This window comes from Balaenoptera physalus (assembly GCF_965194825.1).
Source record: "Balaenoptera physalus genome assembly, chromosome: 3".
NCBI lineage: Eukaryota > Metazoa > Chordata > Mammalia > Artiodactyla > Balaenopteridae > Balaenoptera > Balaenoptera physalus.
Genome location: NC_138890.1, coordinates 151,344,099 through 151,358,257, shown reverse-complemented (window position 1 = coordinate 151,358,257; position 14,159 = coordinate 151,344,099). Strand labels below are relative to the sequence as shown.

General features: G+C 38.4%; 1 protein-coding gene across 9 annotated transcripts in view; it reads right to left on the bottom strand.

Annotated features, from left to right (window-relative positions):
- DROSHA (drosha ribonuclease III) overlaps positions 1-14,159 on the bottom strand; it is a 121,526-nt gene that overhangs the window by 21,313 nt on the left and 86,054 nt on the right. For all 9 annotated transcript variants that reach the window (XM_082453685.1, XM_082453679.1, XM_082453683.1 and 6 more), the window contains 4 exons: positions 12,156-12,226; positions 6,434-6,478; positions 4,752-4,909; positions 3,376-3,481 (listed from right to left, as the gene is read on the bottom strand). In XM_082453685.1, the coding sequence (XP_082309811.1) occupies positions 3,376-3,481; positions 4,752-4,909; positions 6,434-6,478; positions 12,156-12,226 (380 nt within the window). The remainder of the gene's footprint in view (positions 1-3,375; positions 3,482-4,751; positions 4,910-6,433; positions 6,479-12,155; positions 12,227-14,159) is intronic.

Here is a 14,159-nt window from a genome sequence, read left to right as displayed (position 1 = left end):
TGATATGGAGAACACCAAGGTTTGGGGGTGAAAGTCAGTTTCGTTTTGGCCATGTTAGGTTTGATGTGCCTGATAGAAATCCAGCCAGAGATCCAGTATATCTAGATATCCAAGTATATTTCTAAATATGGAGATATTTGAGTATGGAGTTAGGGGCAAGTAAGAACTGAAGACATAAAATAGAAAGTAACGTACAGATGTATTCAGACTCATGGAGAGGAAGTCAACAGAAAAGAGGTCTGAGGAGGTTGGGGAGGTGAAGAGGAACAACTGAAGTGGACTGACGATGAATGGCTAGTGTGGTCACAAAATATGTGTGGTGAAGACTCCACAGGCCGCAGAAGGTAACTTGGCCTGCATGGGAGCAAGAGCTGATTCAGGAAGGCTGGTGTAGGAAGCCGTAACGCTGTCCAACAGACCCGAAACCTGAGACAATGTCCCCCAGGGGAGAGTACAAAAATGCCCACAAGAATGGCAAAGACCAGCTTTTCCAATAGTAACACACATCTCACGGGAAATCTGAGCCTGCTGCATTGCCTACTGCTTTGTATAAACACAACCTTAAGATTCCTATCCTTTGCAATTTAGTAAATGCCACCTCTTCTAACCGGGTCTCTCTGTCAATCATATTCCTGTAACACTGTGACAGCTATGCAGGAACTACTGCAGTGGTCCAGGTGACAGAGGTCGGTAGAGAGCATCTGGGTGATGAAGACATAACACTGTCCAGCAGTAATATTGTCAAAACTTGCGAATGGACCAGAATATAGGGAAGGGAAGCAGAGGGAGGAATCAAAGATGACTCCTAGCTTTCTGACCTGCAACAATGGATGGGTGATGTTGCCGTTCAATTACTCAAGGAGTACTGGTAGAGGACCCAGGTGGGAGAAGACTTCAAGTTCAGTCTTGAACATGTGGAGATGATGAGAAGAGAGCTGGCACTGGAGCTCAGAAAAGAAACGGGATTGAAGAAGTCCATTTAAAAGTCTGCCTACAGAGTGAAACTAACGCTATACTTGGAAAAGACTGCCTATAAGAGACTCTAGTAAGAAGAGGAAATGCCTAGGAGTAAGCCTTGTACATCCTGGAATATTCATCAGCTCTATAGAATAGGATGAGCCTGCAAAGGAGGCTAAGAAAGAGTAGCTCAAGAGGTGAGAGGAAAACCAGGAACGTGCAGCATCATAGAAGCCAATGGGAGACAGTGGCTCAAGGAGGGAGAGAGCAACCACGTCAAAGAGACATTAATGAGAGTTAGTATCTTTTATAAATATGTATTTCACTGATGATAGATCATCTTTGTTTTGTCAGCGGATCTCTTGGTCCTACTGATTTCTACAGAAGCTTTCTGTGAATACAGTTCATAAAACCATCATATCAGAATTTTGTTCTTTGTTAACATCTTTCTAAGAAGCTATCCAAAAATTCTTTAATTTTAAGACAGCAAGGCTGATAAACACATTTTGGATAAAATTAGTTACAGCACTGAAGTCATTTTGGAAAGAACACAAAACTGGAGTCTCTAGCATAGTCCTGCTTTTACCTTTATCCAGACTTTGGGCAGGGCTCATGCCTGTCTGAGTTCTGGTTTCATTATCTGTTCAGTGTTGGGGGTCGGGGGTGGGATGTGCCGTGGCCAAGAAGGGAAGCAGTAAACTTGCTGATCCATACATCCCTGCGCCACAGAATCCTGGAGTTGACAATTAATTTGTGGGAATATAGGGGTAAATGTGTGTATTTAAGTCACACATTTTCAACAGTGGCCTCTTTATGGCCGTAAGATGAATTACCACTTAAGCCATTTGGTTTAGGTTCGCCATTTCTCCGACCAACCAGATACTCTGACAGCTATGAAGTCTATTCCCTAATGGAAGATACTGAACGAGCATTTATTGATTCCTGAATGTAGAGCAAGACACTAGATACTAGTTTATTTCCGGTAAATGCTCGTATGTTCTTAAGAATTTACTATTAATTCAAGAGGAATTTCTTGTCTATCCAAAAGCAGTTAACTTTAAGTGGTAATCAAACTGCTAATTTTAAACTAAATTTAAAATAATAGTACTCCCGATTTCCCATATAATGGTACATGGGGCATAGCAGCAACATAATATTCACTGAGTAAATGAATTAAAGGACCATATTTTGTTGGGCTTAGAAACTCTGCTGAAAAATTACATCTAAACATAGTCAAATAACCATATTCTCCCTAAATCCAACATTTGTGTCTCACATAAACTATTTCCAGGGTTCACAGTTGCAGAGATAAGATCCAATTCTATTGAAAGCAAAACATGTATAGAAATTGTAGAGATGCAAAGTATGAAAGACTTATTTGCCTCAAGCATAATGAAGAACGTCGGCACTCACAAAATGTCTTATAGTGAGTATTCTTTTTCTTTGCCCAATAAAATATTTGCTTTTTCAATGCCCAGTTCTAGAGGGACTTCTCAAAGGTTATTCCTCGGGCTGGGAGAGATCATCATGACTGGCTTCCAGATATGTTTTGTTCTCCACTCTGGTTTTATTACTGATTGGTTTCACAGAGTAAAAACCATACGCAGCAAATAAAAAAGCTCAGTGAAATTTTATAAAATAAAACAAAGGTGAGAGGAATGGGGACTATTTCACTTTGTTCATAAATCAAGGCTTGTCTCTCTAAATCCCTTTCAACTCCACGTGGTCCAGCCAAACTAGGCTTTTGATCTTCCATGCTGTGCCCTTGTTTCAGCAGTCCCAATGTGTGCAATGTCTTTGCATAGAAATTTCTTCCCATTAACTCCCAGTGGCCAAATCCTACTCATCCTTAAAGGCTCAAACATCATCATATCCATGAAGCCTTCTAGAAACTCCACAGCTAAAAGAAATCTTACTTTTCCTAAACAGCACAGTTTCCCTATGTCTCTTTATAATATTTAATATGGTACTACTCCCTGTATTTAGTTACAATTACTCTCTTATACTTTTTATAGTGTACATGTATGTGTATACACACACACCCCACACTATATCTATATACATATGTATATAGATATAGAAAGAGAGAGAGAATTTGTAGTTATTTACTTATATTTTTAATTTCTCCTCATAGTTTTTAAACTTCTTATGGATAGACTAGGTGTCAACTAATATTTGCTCCCCCCATGAAGCCTAACTCAATGTCTTGCACTGAGCAGGCAGTCACTAAATGGAGTGTGAAATGAGCTCTTATCATATATTGTTTTGCACACAATTTACATAATGAAACAAAACCATATGATATGCTAAAGTCACCAAGAACTAAGTCAATTACATAAATATATATTTGGTTCTTCTAATCTTTGCTCTCTGTTATACAGCAATCGTATTGGAAGAAATGATTTAATACAAACTCACAGTTAAGTGTCCTTCATGATGATCTGGGAAATGAATGAATAAGTACTCCGTGGCTACCAGCTGCATTATGGAGTCACCGAGGAATTCCATCCTCTGATTGTGGCCTCTGGGAAAAAACATCAATGTAAAGAGATCAATAAGCATTTGTGGATTAAAAAAAAAAAACAGAGAATTTTTTTTAAAAGTCATGATGTTAAAAAGCAATGTGTTCATCTTGCTTAAAGCACAAAACTAAATATAACTCCCTAAGGCCCCTCAACTGAGAAGAGATCTGAGTCAATACAGGTTCAGTTTCAAAGGAGAGTAAAGTAAGTACTATTTAAGGATTAAACAACTGCTAAAATAAAGACTAGTAAATAGTGCCTGGCCAAAAGCTGGGGAGTATCAATTGAAAAATAAAGCACAGTTGAATCCTTGAACAGTGAGGGGGTTAGGGGCAGCGACCCCCTCCCCGTGCAGTCAAAAATCCAGTTTAACTTTACAGTCGGCCTTCTGTACCCACGGTTCCGCATCTGCAGATTCAGCCAATCAACCAACCGACCCTGTGTAGCACTGAAGCACGTACTTATTGAAAAAAATCCACATGTAAGTGGACCCATGCAGTTCAAACCCGTGTGATTCAAGGGTCAACTGTGCAGCAGAGACAACAATGTTGCACAGACAATCTTCATACAGACAAAACAAAGCAAAAAGGCCCAAGAATTTTCTTTGCTAAATCTTTATCTTTTTATTGAAAAATACACTCCATTATTCCAATCTGGACTCTAGGTTAAGGACTAAAAAATCTATAACAAGAATCCTTAATCTTTACAGTGTAAAGAGAGCTGTGAATATCTGATTTGGGGGAAAGAAGCCAAAAATGAATAAAAAACACCATGCAAAGAAACAACGTTTTGGTTATTTTATTAATTATTTCATTAGCTCATGTTCAAATCACTCATCCAGAGCAGGGATTGGAGGACCAAATTCAGCGTATGGCCTGTTTTAGTAAAAAGGGACACAGCCATGTTCATTCATTTACATTTTTCCTGTGGCTGCTTTTGTTACTATGGCAGAGTTGCATTATCATGACAGATAACCACATGGCCTATAAAGCCTAAAATATTTAATATTTGTCCCTTCGTAGAAAAAGTTTTTACCTCCTTCACATTTCTCTTATACTTTACAAAGAAATAAGATGCATGACAATGAGACCAAAAATACTGGATAAGAGCATATCCTCTGGTCCACACTGGTGTCTGGTTGCTCATCCATCTAACGATGTGACTTCCCTGGAAGTATGTTTGAGACCCCAACCTTGGAAGGGCGTGCAGCAAACGTTTGGGACTGCCTGTCTAAATGCCCATGTTAGAACTACATAAGTATTTCTAACTTACAGGGTCAGATGGTTAAATCCCACAGTTCTCAATGTGAATGCTCTTGCCAAAAGTCGAACATGGGTAAAAATTACTCCAATTGCGTCTTCAAATTCAGTAAGTTTCTGTAGAACTGGAGAAGTCTCAATAAGTTGCCGATCAGTATTTGGCTCCTGAAGCTACAAGAAGAAAGAAAGAAATAAAAATCACATGCAGTTTTTAGTTACAAAAGTAATTATCAATTCTAAGATAGTGTTTTGTAAACTTCCTTCTCCCACGGGCAGAAATTTCTGAAATGCCAATAAAACACGAAAGCTTCTTTCTCATCCCTTAGAATGGCAAACAAACCTAATATTTAAAGAAGGCTCAAATAATATTTTCCAATCTTCTATCAGATTTCAAGGCCAAATACTGTACACAGATAGTTCAAAATCCCAAGTATTACACTAGCTCTCCAAGGAAGAGGCAGGCTGAAGAAGCACTGGTAGAGAGTATGTATCTATCTATCTGGTAACGCAGCGGTTCTCAAACTTTAGCGTTCATCAAACCCTTGTAGGACTTGTTAAAAGCAGATAGCCAGGCCCTGCCCCCAGAGCTTCTGATTCAGTATGACTGGAATAAGGACCAAGGATTTGCCTTTCTGATAAGTTCCCAGGTAATGCAGATGCTGCTGGCCTGGGGGCCAGCTTTTGAGAATCTCTGCAATGAGTAACTTGACCTCTGCGTGTCTTCTAGGGACCAACCTATTTTGGCAAATGAACATCATTAAAACTGGATTCAGCATACACTAGAGATTATTATACCACTAGTCAGGTACTCCACATAACAGTGAGCCTTTAACCACTAGCAGAGAGCAAATATGAAGAGTTTAAATAAAATGAATATTTTCAGGAACTTTGAGCAAGTTCATACTCATAAAATATTTCTAAAGTACTCTGAATTAATGTCACTTATTACTGTAAAGCCTCTCATGAGAGAGTTCAGCCACTAGTGATGACTTTTATATATACATAATACTACATTTACAAAAATATGTATATATGAGTATACATTTACATGTGTATATATATATGATGTATATCTCCAAGGTAAAATGGTAATAAAAGCAAAGAATAGTAAGAATTTTTAAACCAACTGGGGAAAAAAGTGTCACCATATGTAGATCTTTTAAATTCCAAAATCTTGAATAAAAAGTCATTATACTGTACTAAAATTTTAATTTACAATATGTTTTATGCATCGAAGTCAAAGCCTTCAACTTCTAAGATCCAAATTAGGTTACGATTTAGCAATGTTAATTTAGTATTTGTTCTACTTTGTAATAAGCCCAGACTTGCTTCCATATTATTTTCCCTATAATAGCAGGCATGTAGATACACTGGAGACAACATATTATGCTTTGACTATCACTGTTTTGGGGAAGAGAGGGGACCAAACCACAGCCACACAAGTAGTTCTTCCTGCCTCGTGAGGGAAGGCGACTCCCAGTGCTTCCCCCACCTCACCCCAGACCACAAAGAGGGCAACACATGGCATTGTTTTAATATTTGTTCCAAAGTTCTCCGGTCTGACACCCCAGCTTAAAGTCATAAAGCCACGGAAGGGAATCAAAGGATAAAAGCAGGAAGGGACAAAAGGCAAACTGAAGCATCATGAATGCCCAGAGTTATAAAGCTTACTGAAGACAGGAAGGTCACACTTACCTGGAGTGGGTGGAGAGGATAATTGAGCCAGACTTCGCGCAAGTCCTGGAAAATGGAGTGATGCCTTTAATGCTTGAGGGAGCCATTTAACACACTCTAGAGTGCTAAATAAAATGCCATTATGTGAAATACTGAACTATTTCAGATGCTGACTCCACTTACTGCAAATTCAATAGTGCTGGCAAACTAATTTTTTTAAAGTGTATTCACCACTCAAACTGCCTGTAGTGACTCTAATTAGCCTATTAAGCTGGGGAGGAAAAGAGCCCCCCACACCCCCAAGAGTCAAAGACACCTTTTAAAACTAAGTTACCCATTTGCTTAACCTAATACACTGGATTAAGCTGCTGTTTTAATCACATTTTTTAGTTTACCATTCCCCAGAAATGTACATCAGCTGTGCCTTTTGTAATGAAAACTCATCTCAAATGGTCCTTTATTTAGGCACTAATTCATTATCGTTGAGTTGTTTTAAGATGGACTGGAAAACACCCCATATCTACTTCCTAAACACTTAGATTTGTAAGACCACACTTTTACTGTGGATCATTACAAATGTATACTTGAAATAAGAGAAAAAATAAAAGAATAAATTTTGTGGAAAATCCTAATCCACTGAGTTAAATCCAGAGGCAGTTATAATTAGACCTTCCTCAGGATTAAAGTGTTTTTCCTTCAGTTTTAGACTCTGGGGAGCCTCCGACTGAATCTCCTTTCTGGCCTCGATGATAGGTTTTTGAGATAAATGACAAAACTTTTAAAAGAGGAATTTTTTTTTTTTAATTTTTGGAGGGGGGACGTATAGGAAAATATATTATCACTTGTGAACAGATGATGACAAAGTGAAATAAAATACCTGATATTTTTGTACAACTTGCATCTTAATAAAATACACTTAGGTTTTGTTTTTGGTGTTTTATTTTGCCAATATAAAAAACAAGCTTAAATATCAAACTGTTCTTTTAAAGCTATTTAAAGGACTTCTCTTAACCAATTCAATAACCTTTCCCTTGAATTCTCTGTAGCATAAATTATACTGAATGTCACTCCCTTCCTGCAACTTTCTCATGTTCTCTCAATGCTTTTTCTCCTCCTGCTGTACCTGAAATGGACATTTACCAAACTTCAGCCCCTTGCCTGACCTATTCATTACCTGCTTCTCTGGAGAGCCCCGCCATTCCCACTGCTACCTCTGTTTAAATCACTTGTTCATCTCTGCTGCAGTTCTGACCTCTCACTCAAGCTACACGTCCATAACTCTAAGTGCCTTTATGGGCATCTTTTACCTCATACCTAAATGACCAAATCATACGTTTTTACCTTTCACCTTAAACTAGGGAGTATGGTGTTAGAAAAAGGTGCAGGATGAGGAGACAGGTTGCCTGATTTAATCCTGATTCCCCGTTGGCAAGTTACTTAACCTCCCTGAGCCAACCTTTCCTCAAGTGTAAGACCAAGATAATCACAGTACCTACTTCAGACTGTTCTCTGATGCCTCAGTGAGCAATGTACTCAAAGCATTGAACCCAGTGCTGGCACACAGAAAATGCCACTATTAATAATGATGACATCAACAATGACGATAAACAACTATCTCTTCTGACCAACTTCAATCTCCAAAGCTCAAAACTGTCAGGGATTTCTAGATTCATCTTCCTCCTTTCTCCTATGTATTCTTTGCTCAAAAACACTGATTTCTTCTTTGATGTTTGCTGTCACCCATCTTGGTGTTATAGCTTAAAACCTCACAACTAGCCTGTTTCAATGGCATCCATTTCCTTTATTCTACCCTGCACACTGAGATAAGGTTATGTTGCCCCTCGGGGTCAGAGAAAATATCCTGGAAAAGATCTCGACTGGAATCCCAGCTCTGCCTTCTATTAGCCCAAGGACCTTAGGTAAAGCCTCTACCTTCAGTTTGCTCTTCTGGAAAATGTTCATTGACTATTGGGACATTAGATCATGCAGCATATTTTTATTGAATACCTGTTACATATTAGCTTACTAAGACGAATAAGGCACTATCCCTGTCCTCAAAGGAGCCTAGTGGGAAAGAATGAAGGTAAATAAGTATAATTTAATAAACTATGACAAATTCTATAATAGTGATGTATATATACCAAGTGCTAGGAAAATTCTGCCTGGGGTGTCAGATCAAGCTTCAAAGAGGAGGTGACTTTTCAGCTGTATTCTGAAGAACACAGAGTACTGAGGAATTCAGTACATCAGCAGAGGGAGGGAATCAAAAGCAGGGCACCATATATACACACAAATAATAGGTCTCAAGGTACACACACACAAAAGGGTAACTCTTAATAGGCAGAGCACAGAGGATTTTAAGGCAGTGAAAACGTATGACACTGTAATGGTGGCTGTATGTCATTACATATCTGTCTGAACCCACAGAATGTACAACACCAAGAGTGAACCCTCAGGTAAACTATGGACTTTGGGTGATTATGATGTGTCAGTGTAGGTGCACTGATTATACCAAATTTACCACTCCGGTCGGGGATGCTGATAGTGGAGGAGGCTGTGCATGTGTGGGGCAGGGAGCATATGGGAAATTTCAGTACCCTCCTCTCAGTTTTGCTGTAAACCTAAAAAAAAATTTTCACACCACTGTAAAGCAAAAAATAAAATAAAATAAACAGTTATTTGTTAGTAAATTATAATAGACTCAAAAAAAAATTAAAAAAATTAAAAAAAGGTAATTCTTAGAATGGCACAAAGAGGGAGTGAAAAGAAAGGAGACTGAAAAAATAGGTGGGAGTCAGATTATGAGAACTATTAAATGCTATGTTGTGTAATGCAGACTTTGGTAGGCAATAAAGAAACCAAAGATTTTAAGCCACAAAGACCATAATCAAATCTGTGCATGAAAAAGAAGACAACACTAAACGCAGCATGAATGATGGACTAGAGCAGCAGGGAAGGACCACAGGTTAATTATCGCAGGTGAGAGATGAGGAGGACAAACGTTAACGCAGCAGTACGGCCAAGAGTGAACCCACTCAGGAGATACGAGGGACCAAACTGACGGGGTTTGCAACTGAATGGAGATGAGGAGAAAAAAGCTTAAGGACAAAAGAATACCCTAAGGTTTCTGGTTTAGATCATAAAATTAAAGAAGGAGAAATATGTTTGGGGGCTAAGGTATTGAATTCAAATACTAAACCTGTTGAAATTAGGTGTCTGTGGAACACCCAGGCGAAGTTGCCCAGAGGCAATTTGAAAAGACACTTTTTCCAATTTCTGGAGCTCCAGAGAAAGGCCCGGGTCAGAGAAATTGGGACAGATGTGCACAGACAAAAAGGGGTGTGTATGGCGGGGCAGTGGGAGACTAGGAAAGATTACATAGTAATTGCTCCCTATCTTTCTAAGACGGTCATTGGATGGTCAAATGGAAACAGTGGCTCGGAAGGTACTGGGTAAGCCGGGAAGGGTCACACAGACCTGAGAACACAGAATTGGCAAAATCATCCTGGGGCTGAAAGAGTAAAACGTAGTTCAGGCTGAGAAAGAAAAACAGCCCTTCTGTTAACAGGGCTGATAGGACGACACACATAAAGCCAGCTTCCAAGTTAACAGGAAACAGCATCTCCCTCAAGGTCTTACAGCATCTGTAAAACTCTGAACGACCCCCTCTTTGAGAAACAACTGCTCTCCCACCAGCGCTGCCCTCTGACCTGCTCTGCTATGTCTTACCCCCGGAATAAAGATTGCCAGGGACACTCAATAGCTAAACTGCCCCTCGGCTTCTGACAGCACCCAATCCCAAATTAATCCCCTGCTTCTTCTAATCCGGCCTCAGACATGGCAACCAAACAAGAACTGATCCCTGCTTTCCTGGCCCCTCGGAACCAGTCAGCACCAGCCCAGGCCTCAGAAAGAAGGGCCCTCTCCCTGTTATGAGCATGCCCCCCCGTCCCCTCCCCCAGCCCCATGCATGGAGTCAATAAACCTACAGCTTGTCTCTGGCTGTCTTTGGCTGACTGGACTTTCACAGAACCATTACTCAAGAAAAAGTACGATGGCTCGCCAAAATCTCTCACATACTACAACTAAGAGATGTAAACCGATATGGAGATGTCAGATGAGTTAGACTGTCCAAGTGTGTACACTTGAAAACGCTGAAGTGAGAAGACCATATATTACTAAGCCCTGTTCAATTTCACGAAAGACACGCTAAAATGACTAAAACAAATTCTGAATGTCAGCCGTCCCATTGGTAAGATAATGTTCAGACTCTGCTTTTTCATTTAGTCATTTATCCATTTCATTCCTTAAACAAATATTTATTAAACTCTGCACATGCCAGCATTGTACTTGGTACTGGAAATAAAAGATAAGCCTGCTAAGTAGACAAGTGGGAGAGAAGCAGTTTAAAGAGAGAAAAGAATCCAAACAAAACTATTGCAATTAAGAATGCCAGGTATAAAGCTGCATATAATTCAGGAAAACAGGAACACAGAGTGGATGGGGGCTGCAGGTAAGATGGGAGGACAGCGGCAGGAGTAGGTGGAGGTGGAGGCTAGGTTCAAGGGGTGAGGGGGCACATAGAGGCAAGGCTGGAGGAGCAAACAAAGTAAAGAGGTTGCTGAAACTGCCAACAAAAAATAAAGGCCAGAACAAAGTTATTTTAAGTTTTGAGAAAAAGACTTAAAATACATCTGCTACAGATACAAATCAAGATGCACACTTGTTTATAGGTTGTAGGACAAAATGGGGGACATGGAACACCTGTAGATAATGTTCCCACCAGGAGGAAATTCACACGTATAAAATCACCACCTATCTCTATAAAAACAGGTAAAAGAAGATCAAATCCTCAGATATGAGCATCATCCAGGCCCCATTTTTCAAAAGTATTGATTCTTTCTTTTTTTACCTATCCTAAGGAATACAGTAATAACATCTGACAGCCACTTACGTTGAAGGTTTCACAAAAGCTTAAAACCCTGGCTTCCTATGTTCTTTACTGCTCCATGAGGGCTATTTCATTCAATTATAATGACATTTCAATCAGGAATACAGAGTTGCCTCTCCCTTTAAATGTTAAATTGACTTGATTGGGTACAAAAAGCAGCCAGTATGCTCTATTACATGCAGGATTAAAATGGGAGCCCTGACAATATTAATAGCTTAATACTTTAGTAACAACAGAAACTATTTTAGAATCTATCATTTTTTCTTAAACTATAATTTGCTTTAAAAAAAAAAAGTACTTCCATATTCTTTATTCATAGCCCTATCAGAAACTCCCTATGAACTGACTTTCTAAAATAAATATACATTTATCTAGTCTACAGAACTTACATAAAAACAAATCATAAACAGAAAAGCCAAAAGGCTATAGCTTCAACTAAGCCTGCATGGGATAGGTACCCAATGATTATAAAATATAAAATCATAATTAATTTCAAGATACTTCAAAATAAAGCAAAGTCCTACCTTATTTCTATTCATATTTAACTTACAAGTGACCATGAGGAAACATGGGGTTTTGGGTAGAAAACAAACTAGTGTAAATGTCCACAGAACTTTCCCATCTGTGACAAAGTTGAATATGCTATTTTTGAAGTGCTTGAAATCTACCATCTATGGTAAATTTGGGGTTTTTGTTTCTCCTACACGCTCTTTAAAATACAAAGACTAATTGATATAAAATCTTCTGTAATGATATATAACTGAGAAAAATCAAATGAATCGAGATAAATACCGGATCATTAAAGAGTAAGCGTCCAAATAACTGTTTGGCTTCCTCCAGGCTTCCCTCCAAGTAAACAGCTCCTAGATAAAAGGAAGAGAATGCCAAAAGGAAGGCTGCATTAGTATTCAGAGAAAATTACATATCTCCATAAAAAAGCAAAAAGGCAAGCCAAAACCCACTCACAGAAAAATTCGGCAAGATCAGAAGCAATTGTTTTAAAGGTAGCATTTTCCCTCTTTTAGCTATGCTTTGTGTTATAAGTTAGACTGAAATATGAAATTCAGTTTACTAAAACATAAACCTTATTTTGTAAGAAAAAGAGGCCAACTATGAACTATCGTGAAGGATATGGGTATGAACCATTAGTGACTAAGAGAACTATGCACAAATACTTAACTTTATGAAAATGTTATGTTTTATTTTCTATATTTATAGTTTGTATTTCAGACCACCGATAAAATCTGAGTTCAGATCAATTAAGGTTTCTGCAAATAAAAATCAGGATAACATTTACCTTTAATTAGAAATAATTATTAAAAATTTTTTGAAATAACTAAACACTGTACACATGTTTACCATTCATCATAACCAGTAAGTACGACAGTAACATCTTAACTGGGTATCAAATAGCTGAGGTAGGGTAGTTCTTAAATTCATATTTTTTACATCTGTCTTCAGAAAGGCTCTTTTCCACATAAAATATTCAGATACTTAGTCACCAGGGCTTTTGATGACTAAATACACTTATTATTTATCAATAGTTGTAGTAATAATGATAATAATAACAATAATAATGATGATGATGACAGCATTAGTAGTAGTAGGGGTTTGGGGGGTCACTCATGCCCTAGGCCCTGTGCAAAGCATTTTCACATTCTTATCTTCACCTTCAAGGGCACCTTAGTAAGAGGGTATTAGAAAAGATTTACAGGACTGGGGCCCATAGCAGGTGATTTTGGGGAGGGTTAAAGGAAATGGAACTTTGCTCTGGATTTGATGCAACCAGGATCAGATATTAAGATGGTTACAACTCTGTGAGGTGAGTGATACTATCTCCATGTCATAGGTGGGGAAACTGAGCCTCAAAGAGATTCAATAACTTGGCAAAGACACAGAGCCAATAAATGATACAAAAGGGAACTGAATCATGTGTGCCTGGCTATGGGGCCAACTGTAACATTAACCGTCTAAAGTATTATGTCTACAGAGCACAGTCACTCCACGTGACAAACCCTCTGAAAATAGACATATTTGTGCAAAACAGACATACCTGTGAAAAGACTGTGGATAATTATTAAACATTCTCTTGCTACCATCATCAGCATGGAACTACAATGGGAAGCTTTTATATTCATTTTCAAAGAAAGAGGGCAAAATTGATAAGGAAGTACAAAGCCCTTTGAAAAATGTACTCAATCATTTACCTTAAAAAATCAAGGAACTGTCAATCTACTGAAACGTTTCATTGTAAAGCATACTTGCAATCACCAGCTAATTAACTCTTCATAACTTTCCTGTACAAACAGCTAATTATATTCTAGTTACAGTAAAAAAGAAACTGAGGAAGTAAAGAGCCTGAGTGAGGAAGTAAAGTGTCTGCATCAGTCTTGTTTCAAGTGAATAAACAATAGTTACAGAGACTCAAGCCCTGGGATTTTAAATATGTGGTGTCTTCAAGATGTTTAAATCAGAAAATCCTGTGAATAGTTTAAAATGTGATCAAAAACAGTATTAGGGCCTCACCAGAAACTTATTTATGTACGTGATCCTAAATCAAATCTGGCAAGTAATCCATCCCCATATTAATACACTGCACTTCAGTTCAGTATATACTAAGCATGTACATGACATGGTACAAGGAATTCAAGAAAAGAAAGCATGACTGCTGCTCTGGAGGAACTAACATAACTATAGTATAAGGAGGTGGGTATTATACTGGGGACCTCACATGCTTTGGGAACAAGTAATTTTATCCCAAGTCTCCACATTGAATTTTATGTGCTCTCCAGACAT